This window comes from Anser brachyrhynchus (assembly GCF_964034855.1).
Source record: "Anser brachyrhynchus genome assembly, chromosome: 5".
Taxonomy (NCBI): Eukaryota; Metazoa; Chordata; class Aves; order Anseriformes; family Anatidae; genus Anser; species Anser brachyrhynchus.
In genome coordinates, this window is record NC_137699.1 from 54,947,937 (window position 1) to 54,970,263 (window position 22,327).

Below are 22,327 nucleotides of genomic sequence, written 5' to 3' on the forward strand. Positions count from 1 at the left end.
TCCAGTGCTGATTTTTTTTTTTTCTTCTCTCTTTTCTTTCCAAAGAAACTCTCCCGAGCCAAACTGCGGCGTTTCGCGGGTGGTGGGGAGCTGTGTGTGCTGCCAGCCCGCTAGCTGGTCGTCTGCCTGCCGGCGGGACGGTGGGGAGCCAAGTTCTGCCCCCAGCCAGGTGATGGTTTTGTGCTCTCCTCGGCTTGGCTGTGGCTTTTTTTTGCGAAAAACTTTGGAGATTTGGCATTCAGGTGGCCTGGTCCTCAGGCTGAAAACGTGAGGAGTGTCTGAAAATAACACTTGTAGCTGATGGGATCTGGCTGTGATCAGGCTGCTGTGTTTAGCAGCAGTCATATATGTGAATTTGTCCATGGTCTGAAGACCTTAAATTTAAGTTTGTGTTTTTGTGGTTTTTATTTTTTTTTTGGTCAAAGAATAAAAAATAACAGAGCAGATGTCCCTTCTCTACAGACAGGATGCTTGGGCTCAGAGAAATGCGGTGACAGCTTTAGCCTCGTGTACTGAATGTCTGGCATATCCTGCGACTGAATCTTTAACCACTAAGTATCTGTTTAGCCATGGGATTATCTCTGACATTAGCTGTCTGTGTAAGGCAACACTGAACCTTATTTCCACTTCTGAGACCAGAGAAAAGGAAAAGTGATTCTGTTTTTCAAAATACTGCATTTAATGCAGTGTTTAAATGCTTGTGGTCTCTGTGAGTTGAGAAGGAAGGGCTCTGTTTCTTCTGGAGATAGTTTTTTCCATGTGTAGCATACGGTATTTTTCTCTACTGTATATCTGCTGCAGGCTAGCTGCTTAGCACAATCTGATTTGTTCTAAATGGCTCTTACGTACTTCAGATAACTGCTGCTGACCCGGTGAACGTGTGGGTCCATTCCAACATCTGGCTGTGAAAATAGTTTTGCCTTTGAGTAATAAAATGAGAAAAACAGATAAAATATAATCTAATGCTATCAACAAATAGAAAGAAGCTGTATGTGATGTATAACCGTAATTGGAAGGATGTTGGAGGTTTTAGGCTCAATCAGAGGAGAATCATTGCATTTGCACAGTGTTTGAATGTATAGGGCTACATTGCAATTCTCTACTCCTTTATACATTTGTTTGGTGCAGATAAAATTACTTAATTAGCAGTATTTTTAGTAAAGTGATGATTTGAGCTTTCAGTTATGTTTTCATACAAGCAGTGCAAGTGTTTTGTTAGTCTGTAAACTACTCAAGATGAAACTAATTTGTATGATTACAAGAAATTACAGTTCATTAATACAGTTTTTGATTGTGTGGGGTGAATGGGTTATAGAGAACAAAAATAAATTTTGCTTTTTATAACTTTCTTCTCAGAGGGTTACAGAATGGCTTGGGTTGGAAGGGACCTTAAGGATCACCCAGTTCCAACCCCCTGCCGTGGGCAGGGACGCCTCCCACCATATCAGGTTGCCCACAGCCCCATCCAGCCTGGCCTGGAACACCTCCAGGGATGGGGCACCCACAGCTTCTCTGGGCAGCCTGTGCCAGCGCCTCACCATCCTCATGGCAAAGAATTTCCTCCTAACATCTAATCTAAATCTCCCCTCTTTTAGTTTAAAACTGTTTCCTCTTGTCCTATCACTATCTAACCATGTACAAAGTTGCTCTCCATCTTTTTTATAAGCCCCCTTTAAGTATTGAGAAGCTGCAATGAGGTCTTCCCAGAGCCTTCTCTTCTCCAGGCTGAACAGTCCCCGCGCTCTTTGGATGGCATCGCTTCCTTCTGGTGTATCGACTGCACCACTCAGCTTGGGGTCATCTGCAAACTTACTGAGGGTGCACTTGATCCCACTATTGATGTCATTGAAAAAGATGGAAATAATATGTAGAAATTTTATGAGGAGTGAGACCCCTACCCTGTCTGCATTTTTAAAATTCAATTTAGTATGTGACAAAAAATAATTCCTTCCCATGTTTTCTGTGGGGGAGGAGAATATCATCAAACTCTCCCCCATTTTTTTCTTTTTCAATTAAGCACAAACTTGCAAAAAATATGTCATGTTGCCGATAGGGTTGTTGTAGAAGAAAGAAGAGTACCCTTTTTCTGGATAATAGAAGTTTCTGTAATTCCGTAGTTTGTAATGAATTACTTTGGATGAACAGTTGTAATGGAGCTGTGAGGATAATGGAAGGATAATGAGAGGGAATGAATTTTGAGGACTGCGAGGCCCTTTGACAGCTGGGGAATGTGCAATGGTTTCAGCTACGAGAGCATTTTAGGATGATGACAGATGTGAATTGTGGGAGTGACAAAGGGGAATTGAAAAGCGAAATATGTGAAATTCATGAGGCAGTAGCTAGGGAGTGGAAGAAGTTTAGTTAGGAAGAGGAAGATTTGTACGTGTGAGACTTGGGACAAAGACTGGATTTTAGTGTTTAAAAAAAAAGAAAAGATGAACAGCAGGCAGTAAAATTGCTAAACTGGCAAAGGAGCATGTTTAGAGCAACAAACAAGACAAATAGGAAAGAGGTGTGTGAAAATGTAAAAGAACGGTGGTGCACTTAGGTTACTTGTTACTTAACAAACAACTCTGTAAAAACCTTTTCATTCAGAAATAGTTTGGACACGTGAATCAGCTAATCCCTGTGATATTTTATGAAATAAGCGTCCTGTAAACACTGGTGGAGAGTGGAATTATTTTCTAGTTTCTTAATCACCATTAAGAACATCTGATACCTGCTGTTAGCTTGTTCAATGCCTGTTTCTGTAACAGTGCAAATACGGGTCCAGGGACCAATCTTTATTCCTGCTGTCTTGTCTGATGTGGGCTAGAAAGGGTAATGTCCCACAAGTAATCCCTTTGGATTTAATGAAATTGTATGGTGACAGCAAGCGTTGTGGGGCCCAAAGCCAGCCTGCTGAATCCTCTTGCACAATAATTGGCACAGTTTGAAAATTGAGACATCGGAGTCTTTCCTGGTAATGGAGATACTAAACTAGTGCAGCTGTATTATTTTTAATTTAGTTGAGATACGCTGTAAGCAATGTGTGAAGCTGCAAACAAATACCATTTTTATCCTAGAGAAATACAAGCATAATAGGACATAGCACGCAGATTGCAGTAGGAATATTTTTCAGAATAATTTTCAGCATTTAGAGGTGTTTCCAACTTAAAGTGGCATATTTCTGTTTCTGGTTTATCTAAGGTAGTTATAACTGTTGAAGCTAAAGAAAATCTTCAATGTTTACCTCCTTAAACAAGCATAGAAAGCTTTCTTTCAAGAAATCCAAGTTCTTGTCTTGGAAAATTGCATCTATTTTGTGGGGATTCTAAACCGTTCCGTTAATCGGGTTTGCTCACAGCAAAATAAAATTAAGAAGTGGAGATTTCCTTTCTTTCCCATTTTCTGAAATCATCCACGAAGAGAACAGGTACTGCTACAAAATGGACTTGTCAAGGCTGTCACCCTGTGATAAGAAAATCTGCTGTTTTTAATTTTCTAAACTATTTAAAGTCAGCTTTTCCTGAAGGTTCCCATATTGTATTACTATGATGACATCCGACTATGTTTGTTCATGAAGAGTGTGTATAGAATTTTTGTTTATTGCATTCTTAGAAAGATACCAAAATTTTCCCATATATATGCGTGCGGTGACACTCGTCAGCATGAAGTTATTCACTTACCCATAAAGGGAAACACAGGTATATGGTAGTTTTTTTTTTTATGTTTCTTTTACTGTTCACCCCTTATCTTTTTAAATTCCATTGCTATGTGGATGCCTTCATGTACTGGCCAGACTGGGAGTTCTTTCATGTTTGTGTTGCCCTTTCCTTCCCACGCTATTTTTATTTGTTGGTCGTTATTTGATTATATAGTAGATACAGACCTAACTGAATTATTTCTCGGTCATGTTTTTCTTGAGGCTGGGGGGCAAAGAGGTTATGGAGTCGAGCATAAATACCAGCTTGACACTTAGATCTTATCGTGCTTCAATACACAGTGAGCATCCCACGCTCTCAGCACTGGGAAGATTGAGGCTAGAGTCTTCAGATGGGTGAGGAAACAGACTGTGCGGATTGTTCAGTGTCAGGCAGAGCCCATACGGTTTTTCACTGCCCAAATATGTTCAAATACACAATTTCTTCTCAATTTCAATGAGGTCGTAGATGCAAGAAAAAAAGCTTATCCCAAATTCAGTGGTTATCATATATCCTTAGACGAGGACTGAACTGAAAAAACAAGTTTATTCTAAACAACAAGGCTCTTCTTAAACTCTACCAGGGGATGTAAGTTGTTCTGACTTGCTTTTTTTTCTTTATACAAAACAAAAGCAGACAATTTCTGCATTCCTACTTGCTAAACAATGACTTTGTTAACCATTCTTCCTTTCTCCAAAGACATTAATGTGCTATCTTTTGGTTTTGTCTTTCAGATTTCCATATGTTGTGAAGTACATGCATTTATTTCTGCCTTAAAATTACTGATGCCAATGCTTGCTATGGCATCTGTGACTTCACCGGTTATATTTAAGGAGTTTTGTCCCTTATATTATCTACTCAATGCCATTCCAACAAAGGTCCAAAAAGGCTTTCGCTCTATTGTGGTATACCTCACAGCGCTTGATACCAATGGAGACTACATTGCAGTGGGGAGCAGCATTGGGATGCTTTATCTCTACTGCAGACATTTAAACCAGATGAAAAAATATAATTTTGAGGTAAATGTGAACTTGTAACTTTGTCTCTTCTAATAAGGCTTTTGTATGTGCTGAGTTGCTCAGAATTGGGTGACTTTGCGACCGTTTTTTGTCTCTTGATAACTTTGCAAGCTTTCTGTATGTTTTGTTCCAACAGGGGAAATGTGAATCTATTACTTTTGTAAAGCTCTTGAGTTGTTTTGATGATCTAGTTGCTGTTGGTACAGCCTCCGGTCGGGTTGCAGTTTTTCAGCTTGTGTCGTCATTGCCTGGGAGAAACAAACAGGTAAAGCTTTGTATTTGTCTACACTTCTGTGAGATTTAGTATGGTGAATCCTAGTAGAGTATTATGGGGGTTCTTTGTGATAGTGAAAATGAGAGAATTTTGCCTGATGAAGTGTCTGCAAATATGTTTCAGGATTCGTATGTTAAGCTTATAAACGCAATAATCTTAAAACATTTTTATCATTACAAAAGATATTTAACCAAAAACTCTTCTGAGGAATTCCTCATTTGTAATAACTGGTTGAGCTACTTGGTGGTGGGTGTTTCTGTTTTTTAAACAGAAATTAGAATGACCAGCATTTTTTACTTGATCTCTTATTTATCAGTCCAAGTCACTGAATAGGCTTTGTGTCTGTTTTTCCTTCCTTTCATTCTTGTGTTGCTTTGGTATTGTTTTACAGCTTCGGAGATTTGATGTTGCTGGTATCCACAAAAGTAGCATTACAGCTTTAGCTTGGAGTCCCAATGGAATGAAATTATTTTCTGGAGATGACAAAGGGAAGATTGTCTACTCTGCCCTAGACCTAGACCAGGTAAATATTTATTTTAGACATCTTAATTCCAATTTACAGATTTCTGAAAAAAAAATACTTTTGTGTTTAAATATTTAGCAGTTGGTTGTTTACTATCATGTAGTTAATTGGATTTTTTTACTGGGGTGCATGTACCCATACATGGTGTGTGCATGTACCCATAGGTGTGTGTATACCCAGTAGGTTGACCGTTGGAAATCCTTCACATCAGCTTTAAAAAAAAAAAAAAGTAATTCTTCCAATTTTATTAAATTTATTTCTGAAATAACTATACACATTTTTCTTCAGATTTCAGCCAGTATTTTCTCCTTGTTAATTTGGAGAGGGTACACTCACATGATGCAAGGTTGCTGATTTGCTGACTCACTGCAGTTGAAGTACTTTTTTCTAAATTGTTCATCATCTCAGTGTAGAATGTAGAATGAAAATATGATTGAGTTCTACTGGGTGGCTCTAGCATGTTACCAGTAAGTGGAATTTTTCTAATGGCTGGTGAATTAATTCAGACCTGGGACATCAACAAAACAAGTAGGAATTTGTTTTTATGTAAGTGAGAAGAGGCTAAACAACAGTCATCCTGATTTATCTGATTGTTGGATGGTGCATGGCTGATTTGACAGAAGGCTTTAATGTCGCCGCATGTAACAACTGTCTCAGCATCCTATGGCCTGGTAGTGGAAAAGAAGGAAGAAATATGCAGTCTAGGGTTTCTGTTAAGTTCAAGTGAGATATGTTAGCTAAATTCCCAGAGAAATTGAATTTCATAGTGTGCAACTGCTGGCCTGCACAATCTGACTCCCCCTTGAATGCATAAAGGAATTTCACATTCAGTAAGTGAACTTCACAGAACAGTAGTTGTTCTGATCAGCTTTTTCATAGCTTCCTCGCGTGTTTGTTTTCGCCTTCTTGGGCATATTTGTTTCTTTAAAGTGTTAGTTTAAAGTGTCATATATTTTTAGAAAGGTTCACTCTTGTTAATTTCATGTATCTTTTAAAGGGTATTTGCAACTCTAGCCTTGTGTTGGAAGAGCCATCTTCGATCGTCCAGTTGGATTACAACCAGAAAGTGCTGCTTGTCTCGACTTTACAACGAACTGTACTTTTCTACACAGAAGAGAAATCTGTCAAGCAAGTTGGAACACAGCCCAGAAAAAAGTAACCCTCATAAAATCTTGATGCAGGCACATCAGTTAATTCTAGCTTTTCAGAGTGGATTACAGAAAGGGTGATCTAAGCAGTGAAATTAATACAACACAGCAGTCCACTCATAAAAAGTGCAGTTACAGTAGCTATGTATGCTCAAACATGAAATGACAATTCTACTTACTTAAAAAGTATATAGTTGCAAATATGTTACAATCTTACTTTCAGGGTACTCTTATGCAAAAATATTTACGTTTTTTTTCTGTTTGTTTAAACTGGAAGCACTGCTAAACTTCATCTGTGGTCCATTACTGTTTACTGTGACTTGGTGTGAGCGAGCACTGTAAGCCAGTCCTTCTCATGGGTGATGTATTACCTAATGCAGTCAGCGTCTTAATTATTTTTAAACACCGAAGTGAATTGAAAGAGAACGTGTATAGTAAGCACTTAAAGTTGACTTGAAGGCTAGGAACTTCTTGTATGACCCTCTGGCATCTTTTATTGTGTAATTGCTCTGGGATATGCAGGAAGAGAGCACTCTGTCTTAGAACAGCATGACTGACTATGTCTGGAAGCGTTGGAAACTGACTCTTGAAAGAAGGTTTATAATGTAAGTTTCAGGCATGTGAACAGTAAAGGAACACCAAGGACCGCCCTTTCTTATATACGAGGGTTTTTCTTGGGTGATAGTAACAGTGTTTTTATGCACAAGGGATGAAGATTTTAACAGTTGAGATTGAGATCTGCTCCTTGCAAATAGAGGTTATCAATTTCTTAATATTATTTAGTAGTTTTCTGCTTGTTTTTATCAGTTCTCAGAGAAGAATTAACTGCATGGTAGAATCTTACTAGGATGGACAAAGTTGTGTTTATAGCTGTGAGCCGTGTTAGGAGGAGGCATTTAACTTGCCTAATAGGTGTGATGTCTGACATCTGAAGCTGAGGGAAGACTTGTTATCTGGAAGTAGTGTTCTTGGTGTTCTGAAACCAAATCTGTATTTCAGATGTTTGACTGGATACTTTAATTGAAGCACAAAATTTTTAATTTCGACAACCTGTAGTTTTAAATTTGTGACATTAGTTTTAAAATCTGTTTCTAAGTTGTGTATATAGCTTTTTTAATATGTTCCTGTTTTTGCATTTTAGCAGTGGCAAATTTGGAGCATGTTTTATACCTGGCCTATGTAAACAGACTGATTTGACGCTATTTGCTGCCAGACCTGGACTTCGCCTCTGGAAGTCTGATGTTCATGGAACTGTTCAGGCCACATTCATATTGAAAGATGTATTTGCTGGAGGAATAAACACTTTTGAATTGTATCCACGTTTGGAAACATTCAGCAGAGGAAGTTATAGCTCCCCAGAAAAACAACTTGGGCTTGTTTCATGCTTTTTCCGAGAAGGATGGGTGCTGACCTGGAATGAATACAGCATCTATTTATTAGACACTGTGAACCAGGTAGGCACTTGTGGGTGCATATTCTGTTTCTTACCTGTTTTTCTTCATTCTGTGTTGTGAGACTTTGGGTTACCCATTACACTTCTGTGATATAAACTCATATTTAAACCTAAAAAAGAAGACTTTCTTTTTTTCTTTTTAAAAAAGTAAGTACTAAAAAATTAGTACGGTGGTTCTTTTCTGCCACCAAATTTTAAATTGTTTAAGTAATTGATTATTGCTAGTTCAGACAGAGGAAATGAATAGGCCAGTGACATTTCACAGAATGGAAATTAGTATAAAAATTGAGCTAGCTACATCAGGACTGAGAGGTACTTGCCTGTTTTACTATTTTTTTTCTTTTTGATAGCATCCTTGTTCTGTAACTATGTCAATTAAATTCCAGTGAATAATTTACAATTGTTAAGAGCCTAATCTTGTCCAACCAGCGGATTAACCTGATGCCATTTCTCTCTTTGTTGATTTTTTTTTTTTTATAGGCTTTGATTGGTGGCTTGGAAGGATATGGTGATATTGTGTCTGTGTCCTGCACGAACAATGAGATTTTTCTCTTAAAGGGAGATAGAGACATAATAAGAATTTCAAGTAGACCAGAAGGACTGTCATCAATAGGTTTGTACAGATTAGCAAACTTTAGTATGTGCCTCATGGAATGTGGTGTCTATCATAACTTTGTGGGGTCTGTTTGTTTGGCCTTTAATACTGAAAAAAGCCCACGTTCTAGGTTACTGCAAAAACCTGCCATCTTCTGTGGAATTACTTATCTGTTTCTGCAAATTATATTTAGAGCTGTCATTTTTACCTGGTCATCTGAGATTTTGTTCTGGCTGCAACAAGAATGGGGACATTAAGAAATTATAGTTCCGTTTTTTGAGAGTTGATCGACATTATCCTAGCCAGGCATCTCTAATCTGTGCATTTTAGGCCATATCCCAAGCAATGTTACTGAAACAATCTGCATTCATGATCATAGTTATCTATTTATTGTCAGTCTTAGTTGTTTGGGTTGGAGGTACCTGCGTATGTTGATTTTTGGGTATCTATGATACATTTCAGTTATGTTGATAGCTGCGTGTGTATGATGTCACCTGTCATCACTCATATTCCAGAGGAAATCTCAGCCTTCCCAGCAATGAATAAGAAGGAACTGGCAAAACACCGAAAGAACATTCACTAAATCTCCAAAAATAATTTGAGGACTTATTTTCTTTGTTGCCATCTGAGTTCAGCATCTGTGTCGCTAGAACTCTGTAAAAGGGATTAGTAATACTTCCTTAATGATGATGCTGACTGCTTTCTCCTCATACAATATTGTAAACACCATTACCCAGCATATTACAGTCACAAAAGGACTATTTATGCACTTTAAAAACTCCATCTTAGTTCTTCATTAACAAAATACCAGCAAAAAAGCTATGAAGTTTCACTGAATGCTAGAGGACTTAAACTGTTTTATCTTTGCACTTAGGAAAAGCTTTTGTCATTCAAATAGTTCTTTACTCACAAACTTTTAGGAAGCGTTTACTATTTTATTAACTTCCAAGTATGGTTTGAAAGGAGTCTTCTTGATATGTGTTTTCTTCTAATTACCACAGTGGCTTATCTGGTCTTTTGTGTGTGTGCACTCGTGCAAGATACTGAATGTTTGAAGACATTGAGCACACACAAGGTGGTACTTCAGTATGTAACACTGCTGGGTCTTTCCAACTAAAGACCTGTGCCGTTCTCTGTACATAAATGTGAAGGCAGAATTTTACTATTAGAGGCTTGATACAGGCTTTGGGGAATTGATTTTTCTAAAATGATTTTATTTAGATTTACTTGCATGAAATTGTATATATATTTGAAATGTGCATTTAGAGTATTTTCCATAGGATAAAGTTTCTTTTCTCTGAACGCTCTCCAAGAACTATGCTGTTACTCACTTGACACCTTAGTATTTATACTTTTATTTTTCTTTTGGTCAGTTTCAGATGTGAATTCAAAAGTGCTGAATCCTTTAACAGATACGAGTTCTAATTTGCTGACCCCGTTATCAGTAGTTGCATCTGTATCATCTAGCCCTTCAGTGGAAACAGATAAAAAAAAGGTTACTTCCCCTTCAGGTACTGGTGATAAAAATGACTCATATTCTTTAGTGAAAGATAATCTGGAAACTCCAACGCTATTGGAAAAAAGCTTTGATAGAGTGGGAGACTTGAGCAATGAAACAAGAAAAAGGGGCTGCTCTGTAGCAAGCGAGTCAAGAAGCAGGAGCAGCTCAGTAAACTCTGTGGACAGTGGCTCTAGTTTTATGATATGTGCAGACTCAGAAGCTCAGAGGGAGTGTCATCTTTCCTCACAACGGTTCAGCACTATCAGCTCTGAAGATTTTGATCAAGAACTCATTGTAAAGCCCATTAAAGTGAAAAAGAAAAAGAAGAAGAGACAAGGTAAGTCTAGCAGAACTTTGCCCACCATTGGTTGTTTATTAGAACGTGTCACATATGATAATTTCAGACTGTGTGTGTTTGATGTGCTTTGTTTATATTATCACATGGAATCCAAAACTCTTGTTATTGGAGTGATGGAGTGATTGTGGTGGTTATGTGAAGTGATTTGGACTTTTATGTTTAAGATGAAGGCCTGTTTCGAAAGCAATGAATTGATTATATATTTCTTTTTAGATTATTTCTTTTATTCCTTTAAACTTACTTTGTGTAAATATGCTTCATGTTCTAAATAAACTATGTGTTAATGGTAATACACAGTGTGCTCTGCTTACAGTTTTATGTTGGAATTGTGTAATATCTATTCATCCTAGTTAAAGTATTTGGCAGTGTCTTTCTTAGACATGTTTTTTAGTTTATTAAAATAGTGTGTGTGTACTTAGTTATTCTAATTTTATCTTTTTGGTATTATACTATTAAAATGTTTTGCTGTTAAGACTTGTTTGGTTTTATGTGCATCACTTAGTGTCGAAGTGAAAAAAATCAGTTTGTCAAAATGTAGATTTAACTCTATTCTTATCCCAATGATAAAAATATTTAATGGCTCTTACTAATACGATCCCTCCCCCCTCCTTTTTGTTTTTAATGAGAGCAGAAAGTGGGACCAAAAGAAACCATGGCTCTCTGGAAGGTACACCAAGTTACGAGCGTCAGCTTTCTGGTGACAGTCCACATTCATTGACTGCAGATTCATTTTCCATGACATCTAGCCTAATGAGTGGCAGCATTGATCATTTGAGTACTGGGTCTCCAGATCAGGAAAGCATGTTCAGTGTGGAGTCCCATACAATCTTGCAAGAAGATAATGGCTCAGAAACCTTCAGTGTCCTACAGTCTCCTGAATCTGCAACTGAGCTAGTTCACGAAGAAAATGAAGATACAGTTAATGTCCAGAAACTTCCAAACAGTGACAGTGGCATGGGTACATCAACGGTTATAGATACGTTGACATCTGTCTCCCCTCTAATTGTCACAGAAGACTTGACAGACAGTGTTGATACTGAAAATAATCATAGTGTGCTTTCTGCAAGCAATGAATGCTGTCTTGGAAAGCTGAGCCAAGAAGATCAGGATTTTAGTGCATTGTGTAAAATTGATGAAAATTTAGATAAGATGAATCTGCAGGATACTGAAAAGCCTTTTGAAGAGCCAGACCTTACAGACCAAATGGTTTTGGAATCTAACAGTGTACTCGGTATTCAGACATCACTGCCACCAAAGGAGAGTGATGAAACTGGTAGCGAAGACCAACAGCAGCATTCTCTAATACACAGTGCTCTGTCAGATCCTTCTGTTCTCCACTTTGACATCTCTAAAGATACTGATTCAGAGAACACTTTACTTTCTGGATGGAATTTTGAAAGTGCAATCAAAGCTAAATCTAGCACTAGCACTGCTGAATGGGTAACAAACACTCATGAAAGTAAGACAGAGAAATCTGCCTCAAGTGATGAAGAGGAGGATATTTATGGACACGGATTGCCGTATTCGTCCTCGGAGACTAGCATGCCCGAAGTTGGTGCTGAGCCTGGTTCCCAGGATGTGTCCAGGATAAGCCTAGATGAAACGGTGCTGTTAAAATCTGATCAGGTATGTGTTTCCAATTTAGTTGAAATATTTAAAACCTCAGCATTTTAAAAGAAACTTGTGTAACTACTATCCTTTACTTCCTTAGGGAAGCAATTTTCTTCTCACTTAACAAGTAAAACATAAAGCAAAAGCAGCAATATGTGTTTTAACTCTTACGAAACGTGATATATCAGACTTCAGAATGGTTGGTGTGTCCTTACAAGGTGAAGAAGCTGTATTGGTTGTAAGGCCTATTCAGCATGAACATTATTATGATTTCAAATTTGACAAAAATGTTGTCATAAACCCATTCATTAGAGAGTGAAAAGTAAAAACCAAGTCGTGCTCAAAGGCTGTTCCTTGTTTGGGTCTCCAGTAGCCCAAACCCTATAAGATAATGCTTCTGACTTCCACAAATTTCTCCAGGAATTAATGCTGGTTGTCTCACATGGAGGGTCTCTGGTTAAGGTTAGTTTTACCTGTAAGTACTCAGAATGAGGATTAGTATTCCTTTGTGTCCTAGACAAGTAGTGCTATTTTAAATGTTGGTGTTTTTCCCTTTTTCTGTTACCCTTCTTTCCTTTGTTTTTATTTTGTAGTGTAAAAGTTGCCGGAAATAGGAATTTTTATATAGTATTTATTTTCTATAGTCCAAGATTAACTATAGAATCTGCAAAACTGACAGAAAACACTGGGAGTTTTAGCAGAGGTCTTGAGAAGGAAATAGAGTTGTTTTATTTTTTTTTTCTTTGTTTTAAATCTTTTACAGTCATGTGTTGAGATCAACAAATATTTGTTGAGAAAGGTTGGGCTGCAGCTATTACTAAATAGGATGCTATCAACTCAAGACTCCAGGTGTAGAAGACTTTCAGTTTTGAGTTGTCATATTCTGAGATTCTGGAATGTTTAGAAAAGCTCTACAGGTGCCTTCATTATAGGTCATGTATACACTGCTTGGGTACGCCTAATGCGAGCTATCAAAATTCAAGATAGCAGTTTGTAAACCAGATTTCCGTAATATTTAGGTCCTGTACCATACAAACAAAATCGTGTTAGTTATTTAGCTGTCTCCAAAACAGTTATCTTGTTCCCTTTGCTAATCACTTCATAGACGATAATTTCCTGGACTAAAGAGAGATTGTACATTTTTATGCATTTCTTTTTGCATCTGCCACTCACTTTAAATACACGTTCTTTAATTATTAAGAGAAGATTTTTCACTTTCTGGAGGTAGGTGACAGCGTAGTTTTCTCGTTTTGCTAAAACTTTTGTTCTAACAGTAATAGTTTGCAATACATAATATCTTAGAGAACACTGACAAATGTAGTTTTATTTTACCCAAGGCATTTATTTGTTGATCAAGAATATAAGAGCTTTAAGTTTAGCTTTTTTTTTTTTAAATCAAGAATTATGGCAGCTGCTTATGCTTACGTAGCCATTGTTTTGTGCAATTTGAAGACACCTGTCACTGTTCTGACTCTACAGTTTTTAGTTTGCAGAGAGCTGGATGGGATACTCTGGCCCTGGCTATGGCATCCTGAGCCTGGCTGTCTCGGAAAAGTATATTTGGTGCCTGGACTACAGAGGCAGCCTATATTGCAGTGCTCTCCCGTCTGCTGGACTGCGGTGGCAGAAGTTTGAAGATGGTGTCCAGCAGGTGGCAGTTTCCCCCTCAGGTTGGTAGGCTTCTATTTCACTGTAACCTCATAAATATAAAACTTTCATAGACTTGGACATTCTCTTTGCTTTTCTATTTTTGATGAGGTGCAGGAAAAAAAAGTCATACCATGTGACTGCATCTTCAGTACATCTGGGTATCATGTTATTTTCAGTGGCTGTCTTCTAACAAGTTCACATTGCACTTTGTGAAGTTGTCAATGTGCAGCTAACTGATTGAGGTGAACCACAGGAGCAGTTCAGTGATAGGTGAAGATGAATCAAGAAGTCCTTATCTTGGTTTTTGATACAGAACTACTTACGATTCCCAAACTTATTTATTTTTATTTTTTGGCAAATATAGAATTCTTTTTGCTTTTGCCTTTTTTTCTGTTTTCTTGAGTTTTAAAAAACAAACAAACAAAATACCTTAGTTCGTTTGTTTATGAGTTTATTCTGGGTTGTTGTTTTTGTTTGGAGTGAGGATTATGTTGGATAAATAGGTTTGGGAGATGAACTTGCTTCACTTTTTGTCCATTCAGATTGCTTCAGGACTGGTGTGAAAATAGAAGTTTCTAAACTTAATTTCTGGCTCTGCCTCTACTTTTCTTTCACTGTCAATTCTTAAAAACGCATTAATCTTCGCTTCTCTCTGTGTAGGGGGAGATTTTCTGTCTGGTTTAAGAAGAAGGGTTTTACTTGACCTGTAGCTGAGCTTTGTGATGGACAAAAATATAAGAGTAGTTGTATTAGGTCAGATGAGAGGTTCATCCACTCAGTATCTTGTCTTTAACAGTGGTCAAAAGCAGATGCCTGCATGAAAGTAAGCTAACGCGTCTGACACTTGCCCGCAGGAATTTCAGACTGCAATCGTTGGTGGCTCAATGTTTTCTCTGCATTTATTTTCCCCTTAGTTCCAGGAATTTACCCAATTTTTCGTTGAGCCCATGTAGATTGCTAGAATTCACAGTTTTGAAATTGGGTATGTTTACACAAGAGCATATTAACCACAAAGGTCAAAAGGAAATGAAATGCTACTTTGAGGAATTATTCAAAGGCAGTTAATATGACGGTATGTTTCTCTGATATGAACCAGCGCGGCTGCTAATCAGCAGTTAAATTTGGAATTCCATATGGTTTTCTTTTTCTGAGCTATCTTTGCTAATCGGAGTCAGGGGAAAAAGTTCTGAAGGCGGAGTAGTGTTTGAGTTGTGTTTGTTTGTGTCATGCTGAGCAGTGAACAGGTGATAGGAACGCCCAGTGGTGTGTGGAACAGCGTACCTGTTCAGCTGGTTGTCATTCATAACTGGTCCACCAAAGTTAGCATTTAGAATATTAATATTAATAGTATTTGTAAAAGGTGAAAGTACTGCAACATCCTCTCTTCCTTTATGTACTCTTTAAAAAAATCATTAAGTATGATGTTTATGAAAGGATTTGTCACAGGTATTGTGAATGAGTAGGTGTACTGAGGATAACCCAAACTAATATGGAGGCAAGCCGTGGACTTAAGTCTCTTAACAGTGGGCTCATTTCACCCTTACGTGTACTTGTTGTGTTAGTTTTCAATGTGTAACTAGGGAGAAGTGATTTATTTGCATTTAAACACTTAAAAATCACACATACTCTGAATGGTAAATGCATTTCAGAAATTCCTACAGAAGTTGGCCAGTTCTGTTCTTGCCTTTTAAAAAAAAAAAAAGTAAGAGTTTTTAGACAGTGCATTTTTGTTTAATGGTACTGGTTTACCTTATTTTCCCCTCACATTCGTATAGGTGTAGGTAGGACAAGACAGCTGTCTCTGTTATAGTAATTGCTTAGAGGTAGTATGTTCTTTCCTAATTTCTTATTAATTTTCTTAATTAATACAGGGGCACTTCTCTGGAAGATTGAACAGAAGACTAACAAAGCATTTGCTTGTGGAAAAGTAACTATAAAAGGAAAACGCCACTGGTATGAGGCTTTACCCCAGGCTGTATTTGTAGCCTTAAGTGATGACACTGCCTGGATCATCAGAACAAATGGAGATTTGTATTTGCAAACAGGTACTTAAATTGCAACCTCTTTCAGTTTTTGCAGGCTAAAATATTAGCATTTAAGTCTTTTGAGTGATCACAATTGGTTTTAAAATTTTATCTGAAGCCAAAACATAGAAAAACACTTTTATATTGAGAAATGTTTGGAAACAGAGATTTTATATTAAATTGGGATGCTGAAGAAGCCAGTTCATGGTCACTTAACAACAACAAAAAAATGGTGTACATTCAGTATAGAGTATTTATGACATGGGAAGAACATGGGATGGATGCAGATGAATGTAAAAAGGATTGCAGAAAATATTGAACTAATATCCTTGCAGTGCAAATGGCACGGTGTGCCAAGACGACTGAACCTCGAGTGGGTTTTTGCTTGAAAGATTTTAATGGAGTTTTAAGAAGGAACTGGAAAGGAGATGGGGTAGTAAGTGGCTGTTCAGAAGAAATTCAGGTATAGGAAGCAGTGTAAAAGAAAGCAAAAGCAATTTGTTTTGAAAAGAATAGATTTGTTGGAGGTAAAATTTACCATTTGACAATGAAAGGAAGGTAATATATGGAAGACAAAAATGGATTCTGAAGTATAGGCAAGTGATATGTATTTTATTTGACAGAGAGAAAGCAAAGCCAACGGAGGAATGGAACAGGCTAGGGATCAGCAGTCTCTACAGCTGCTTTGTCACTGGATATGAATGAGGCAAGGACCAGAGAAAGGGATATTACAGTGGCAACTTTGAAGTGATGGCCTTAGCTTTATCTGCTTCAGTAAATAGAAGAGGATGCATATGAAAGTGTTAATGTGGAGAGTGTTGGCTAGAAGCAAGCAGCTAGAGAGAAGCCTATTTCTAGGATGTAGCTCCAGTTTATGGAGCTAAGGGAGAAGAGTACCAAAAACCCTTGGGCATGCAGACTTTGCATAGAGAGCTGAGTTGATAAGGAGAAATTACAAATAACGTGATGAAGAAATTACTGTACAAGTAGGAGGAAGATAGGGATAAGGGATAACAGCAAAAAAACCAAAACATTCAAACAGGAAAATATTTCAGAGTGGCTATAAAAATTCTTATATATCTTCCATTTATTTTGATACTCTAATTTCTCTTGTAGAGTTACTTGCTCTAGTGTCACATAAAAATTATTCATGATGAAGAAAGCTGTTTGAGTAGATAGCATTGTTTCAAAAACGTTTTGCTCTTAAATTATTTTATTTGAATAAGTTTAGTATTTACAGAGAAATCAAGGCCACATGTATATTGCCAACAAGCATGGCTAGTGGTGATAGAGAGTGAACTTGATGCCAGTCACATAGGGCTCCGTGGAAGTTTGAATCAATATTTTTTTCTTTCCTGTGATAGATTGGATTGATGGCATCAGCTTGCATTCTGCTGTTCTTAGGCGTCTAAATTTGTCGTTGATGCCAAAAATAAATTCTCAGTATGTTTTGTTAATGTGAGGCAACCAGTGGTGGTTGTTTCTTCAGGATCTCTTCATTCCCTAGACCACCACCCTATCTTAGCGAGTGTTCTCAAAGGTTTGAAACTGAGCAGTCGTCTTGTTGTCAGTCTAGAATATCATGCAGATGAGTTTGTTCAGACTTAATTAGAAGCATGAGAAGATTGAACAAAATCTCTGCCTCCTAAGGTGTTTCACATACAAGCGTGTAAATCAATCTTCGGTGTATCTGTGAAGGAGACACCTGTTCCTCCAGATGAAGTATATAAACATACGTAACCTACCAGAACCTCCCACCTCCTTGCAGTGCTCCATGCTGTGGCGTGCTCTTTTGTAATCACTCTACTGCCTCTATTCAGATCAGGTTCTCTCTCCCTGGCATGTTCTGGGCAAAGATTCTTGCATTATTGTCTTTAATGCTTCTGTAAAGTCTAATACGTGCTTTATAAATGGAGATCCCCAATATTGTCACTAGAGGGAGAAAAGGAACAGAAATGACAGCACAGAACTTGTGGGCTCTGCAAGATGTTGAAGGATAATGCAGTGTTTTATTTCTTAGTATATAAATTCAACTGTATTAGAGGAAATGACTAATAGTTCATGGAAAGAACAGTCTATTAAGAAAATAGTGAGAAGTGTTAGCATGTCAGAGAGATCTCCTCTCCACCTCTTTTTTTTTCTTTTTTGTTGGGTAGCTCTTTCTCTTTTCCTTTAGTTGCAAAAAGCCAACATTTTTTTAAAAATCCTCCTTTTTCTGATTTCTAGGCCTGAGTGTGGATCGTCCTTGTGCCAGAGCAGTAAAGGTTGATTGCCCTTATCCACTGTCGCAGGTTACCTCCAGAAATAACGTTGTATGGGCATTGAGTGAGCAACGGGCCCTGCTATACCGGGAGGGAGTACGCAGCTTTTGTCCTGAAGGAGAGCAGTGGAAGAGCGATATTGTCAGGTAATGACACTGTAGCAGAACAGCATCATAACTGGAATGCCATGCACTGTTTTCAGCGCTGGAACTCCTCGATATTTGAGGATTTATTACTTGAACTTCTTCTGGAGTGTGTGTGTGTGTGTGTATATATGTGCGTGTATATATTACATATAATTTCCTTTAGTCTTTGTCCAGACATACCCAGAGTAACTGGTGTTTTTCTGTCTGACGAATGACTGTTACGTAGTGAAAGAAATTGCTGTGAACAGAAGTGATAATGCAGTTAAAAGCAAGTTTAAGAAAGTGAGAACAGTGCTTAAAAGACCTTTAATAATGTATATTAATATTACTGTTCTGATTAAATACTAGTTCTTTAATCTCTGCTGTAATGGCTTTAAAGGGCTCTCCACATATTTGAGTGATTTTTTTCCTGAGACTAAATCCCAGCATTTTCTTGGTCATTTGCACAAAGCTGAATAATATTTCCCAGTCACAGATTTTTATAGATATTCTGGGTATTTGCTATTTAGCTTTGTAGTTGGTCCTGTTCTTGTAGTAGTTAGTTTGTGATAAAGTTAAAAGCAACAACTGTTTACTGCTGGCTTCGAGAATCTGGAATATATAGTCTCTTGTGACATCAGCCCGAAGTGAGTATAGGAAGAAATTCCAGTCATACAGAACTGCAGTCATATGATTTTTATTTTCTACTGAATATCCTGTTGTGAAGTTCCAACTTGTATTACCTCCCAATCTGGTATTTGGCTCTTGAAAAGACTCGGGAAATGTGCAGCGTATTGTTCAAATCTGAAATTTGCATGTCATTTAGTCAGTTTGTTTAATGAAAATATTTGTTTGACCTACACCTTAGGTATGCTTAATGTTCTTGGGCTTTGTACTAAAGTTGTAGAAAGCAATCCATATTTGGTTTTAAGTTCTCAAAAAAAGTTCTCTGAAAGAAATAGCATTGTTGCCTACTTCTTAAATGCCTGATAAGATCATCTGATCCTGTTGGCTTTCTGAGCTTAAAAATGATTTACTTATACAGGAAGCATATAGTCAGACTCAACATTCATCTTCGCCATGTAGCTAGGTTCAGTTTTCTATTTATGGTGCCTGAGCTGCTAATATTGTTCTCAGAATAGGGCAAGAAAATTGAAGGAAATGTACTTATGAAACTGATTTACCAAAATCTTATGCTATTTGTTTCTTATTTACTGAACAAATTAGTTTTTATTTAGTTTTATTATTATGTTTCATAGTTTCTAATCTTGAATGATCTTTGAAGGCCATTTTTTTTTTTGCATGGTTTTTACTTATGCAAGCTAATAAGATTTAAATTACTAATAACTGTGAAAATTTGAAATCAAGTGTTTTTTTGAGCTTGAACAGTTTGAACTGCTGTTGGCATTGCGACAACTTCCTTAAAATGACATAAACTTAAATTTGAAGTTAGGCTTTTTAATTTTTTGCTTGTTTACATTTCTAGTGAAATGCAAGCTTTAGAACCAGTGTGTATAACCCTTGGAGATCAACAGACATTATGGGCTTTGGATATCCATGGAAATCTGTGGTTCAGAACTGGTATAGTTTCAAAGAAACCACAAGGAGATGACAACCACTGGTGGCAAGTAGGCACTTTTTTATTTTGCTTTCAGTTTAATCTGACACCCAGGGTTTATTATTTGCATTGTTTTCCCATGAGATTCTAAACATAAAATTCAGTGAATTGTATGATACGTTACAGTACTCTTCATTCAGCGTATTAAAACTTCAGGGTGGTTGTGGTTGAAATCCCTTTTCCTGTCCCCTGTAGAAAAGGGGAAAACAAACACCCCATGGTCATCCAAAGCAGCAGCACAGCAGTTTTCAAGAATACAGGAAATGCTCTACCGGATTGTATCAATGGTGCATGTAGCTTGATATCTTAACAGCTGGCAGTAGGACATGCTGTTTAGTCAAAGCATTCAAGTCTGGCTGCTGAATACAGTCTCTTCTCCTCGTCTTCCAGCACTCATCCCTAGCTAAGTGAAATAAATAATCATTAACCTTGCAAAAATGCTTTAATTACCCCATTTTTCATCAATTGAAGTTTCTTCGAACTACGTGGGTCTGCTTGCTTCAGTCACAGATCTTATGGGTAGAAACAACTCAGTTACTGCAAGTATTTTCTGGCGTTGACTTAGAACTCCTGACTGTTTTCCACAGCTTTACTTGTTTTTCCCCAGAAACTGGAGTGAGGGAAGAGGGGTACAGAAAAATAATTACACAGAAAATCTGTTTACATACTTAACTAAGTTAAAATAATTCCTATTTACATGCATATCTAATCTTTTCTTGGAGATGAGCATCCTGAATAGCTTGATTTTTATTTTTAGGTTGCTGGCAAACTGCTCTTCTTCCTTTCTAGGAGTATCCCAGAGGATTGTCAGCCTAGCTGTTTATGGTAGAACTGAGGCAACTGGTCATTTAGACCTCCTCCTGCCAGGTTTTCACTACGTGATTTAAATTGCTACACTATGCAAATTTCTCTGTTCCTTTTGGGAAACTGTAAATATACCTCTTAGTTTGCAGGGTTTGCGTCTTTAGCGGGAGGGAAGAGATGTTCAGTAGTCCCTAAACAAAGGTCTTTCTTAAAATACAGAATTTGAAGTGGATTGCTGGGTAGGATTGTGTTGTGAGTTGATGTTTAATATAGATTCTGGTTATTATCAAGACTTATTTCATCAGAAGTAATTATTATAATTAGTAATTATTTTTCCCTTCCCACACTTAGAAGCTTTCTAAACTCATGATAGATATCCTGTACAAAAAGTGTGTACATGCACACACACACAAAAAAAGCCTTTGGTGGAAGATTCTGTGGTTCCCCCCAAGCTTAGTTAACCATCAAGAACCGTTTTTTTCCTCTTCTCTTCCCCCTCAGGTAAGCATCACCGATTATGTAGTGTTTGACCAGTGCAGCCTGTTTCAGACGATAATCCAGGCAACTCACACAGTGGCAACAGCAGCTCAGGCACCTGTAGAGAAGGTGGCTGACAAACTTCGAATGGCATTTTGGTCACAGCAGCTTCAGTGTCAACCCAGCCTCCTTGGAGTTAATGGCAGTGGAGTCTGGATCTCTTCAGGCAAAAATGAGTTCCATGTAGCAAAGGGAAACTTAATAGGTGGGTGTGCTTTTGCATCTAATATTTTTAAGTTAAGAAAAATAAATAGGAAAAAGTAGCTAACTACAGTTTGGTCACCATGAGAATTATCCATGGTGAGTCAGGGGAGCTTTAATGAAACAACTTTGTTTAAAAACTAAATTAAATAATTCTTTGACAGTTGGTTTGTATATTTTCCCTTCTGAAGGGAAATATTTTTCATGAAAAATTCATTGTCCACAAGTGAACAAGTGCACAAGTTACCCCTTTTAGTACCTATGTTTGTCTTTTCTCTGGGATCAGAAGGCAATTTTATGCTATTGTACCTGTTATATCTAGCACAGTGGAGTCTGGTTCATGATCAGTGTTATTATGCAGAGCAATAATGTTATGGTGTTACAGTGATAATAGGAATGGCTTTATTTATATTTCTAGGTATATTTCCCAAAACAGAACTTTAATTTAGTTCTCTTATTTGATCAGATTAACACAAAGAGTAGACATATAATATTGTCTATTTAAACTCATCACCCATTTGGCCTCCTGTTGAAGACCACTAATCTTTTCCTTTCTCATCTTATGCATTCCCCGTTCTTTATGTGTGCATCCCTGCGCGTGTGTGTGCACACGGAAATGTATGTGTGTCAGGAGGTTTTCTTCCCCAGGAACAGATACTAAAAGATTTGCGTAAAAAAATCTGTCTAGATATTTGAATTCTAATAGAAAATTAACTTTCTCACTGATGACACTCTGTTCTTTCCTTTCAGGCACTTACTGGAATAATATTGTGCCTCGTGGTACTGCTTCTGCCACAAAATGGATTTTTGTGTTGGCTTCTGCAGCTTCATCTAAAGAAGGTTAGTGCAAGCACATAATGCCTGACTTTAAATCCAGTGGAACTGATGGTGTAAGCAATTAAATACCATGAGTTACTTCAGGCTTTGGGTGCCTTTTCTGTA

The 22,327-nt window shown here is 37.5% G+C and overlaps 1 protein-coding gene across 3 annotated transcripts in view; it reads left to right on the plus strand.

The window, feature by feature from the left end:
• TECPR2 (tectonin beta-propeller repeat containing 2) overlaps positions 1 to 22,327 on the plus strand; it is a 46,033-nt gene that overhangs the window by 404 nt on the left and 23,302 nt on the right. For 2 of the 3 annotated variants that reach the window (XR_013951880.1, XM_080593931.1), the window contains exons 2-15: positions 4,418 to 4,702; positions 4,839 to 4,967; positions 5,368 to 5,499; positions 6,497 to 6,654; positions 7,789 to 8,101; positions 8,581 to 8,713; positions 10,069 to 10,533; positions 11,186 to 12,180; positions 13,652 to 13,835; positions 15,687 to 15,860; positions 18,066 to 18,246; positions 19,712 to 19,853; positions 21,149 to 21,389; positions 22,136 to 22,225. Coding sequence is in view for 2 of the 3 variants with exons in the window: in XM_080593931.1 (XP_080450057.1) it covers positions 4,469 to 4,702; positions 4,839 to 4,967; positions 5,368 to 5,499; positions 6,497 to 6,654; positions 7,789 to 8,101; positions 8,581 to 8,713; positions 10,069 to 10,533; positions 11,186 to 12,180; positions 13,652 to 13,835; positions 15,687 to 15,860; positions 18,066 to 18,246; positions 19,712 to 19,853; positions 21,149 to 21,389; positions 22,136 to 22,225 (3,571 nt within the window). In the remaining variant the exon portion in view is untranslated. Of the gene's footprint in view, positions 1 to 45; positions 170 to 4,417; positions 4,703 to 4,838; positions 4,968 to 5,367; positions 5,500 to 6,496; positions 6,655 to 7,788; positions 8,102 to 8,580; positions 8,714 to 10,068; positions 10,534 to 11,185; positions 12,181 to 13,651; positions 13,836 to 15,686; positions 15,861 to 18,065; positions 18,247 to 19,711; positions 19,854 to 21,148; positions 21,390 to 22,135; positions 22,226 to 22,327 lie in introns of all 3 variants that reach the window. The other variant, XM_080593932.1, reaches the window with a different exon arrangement.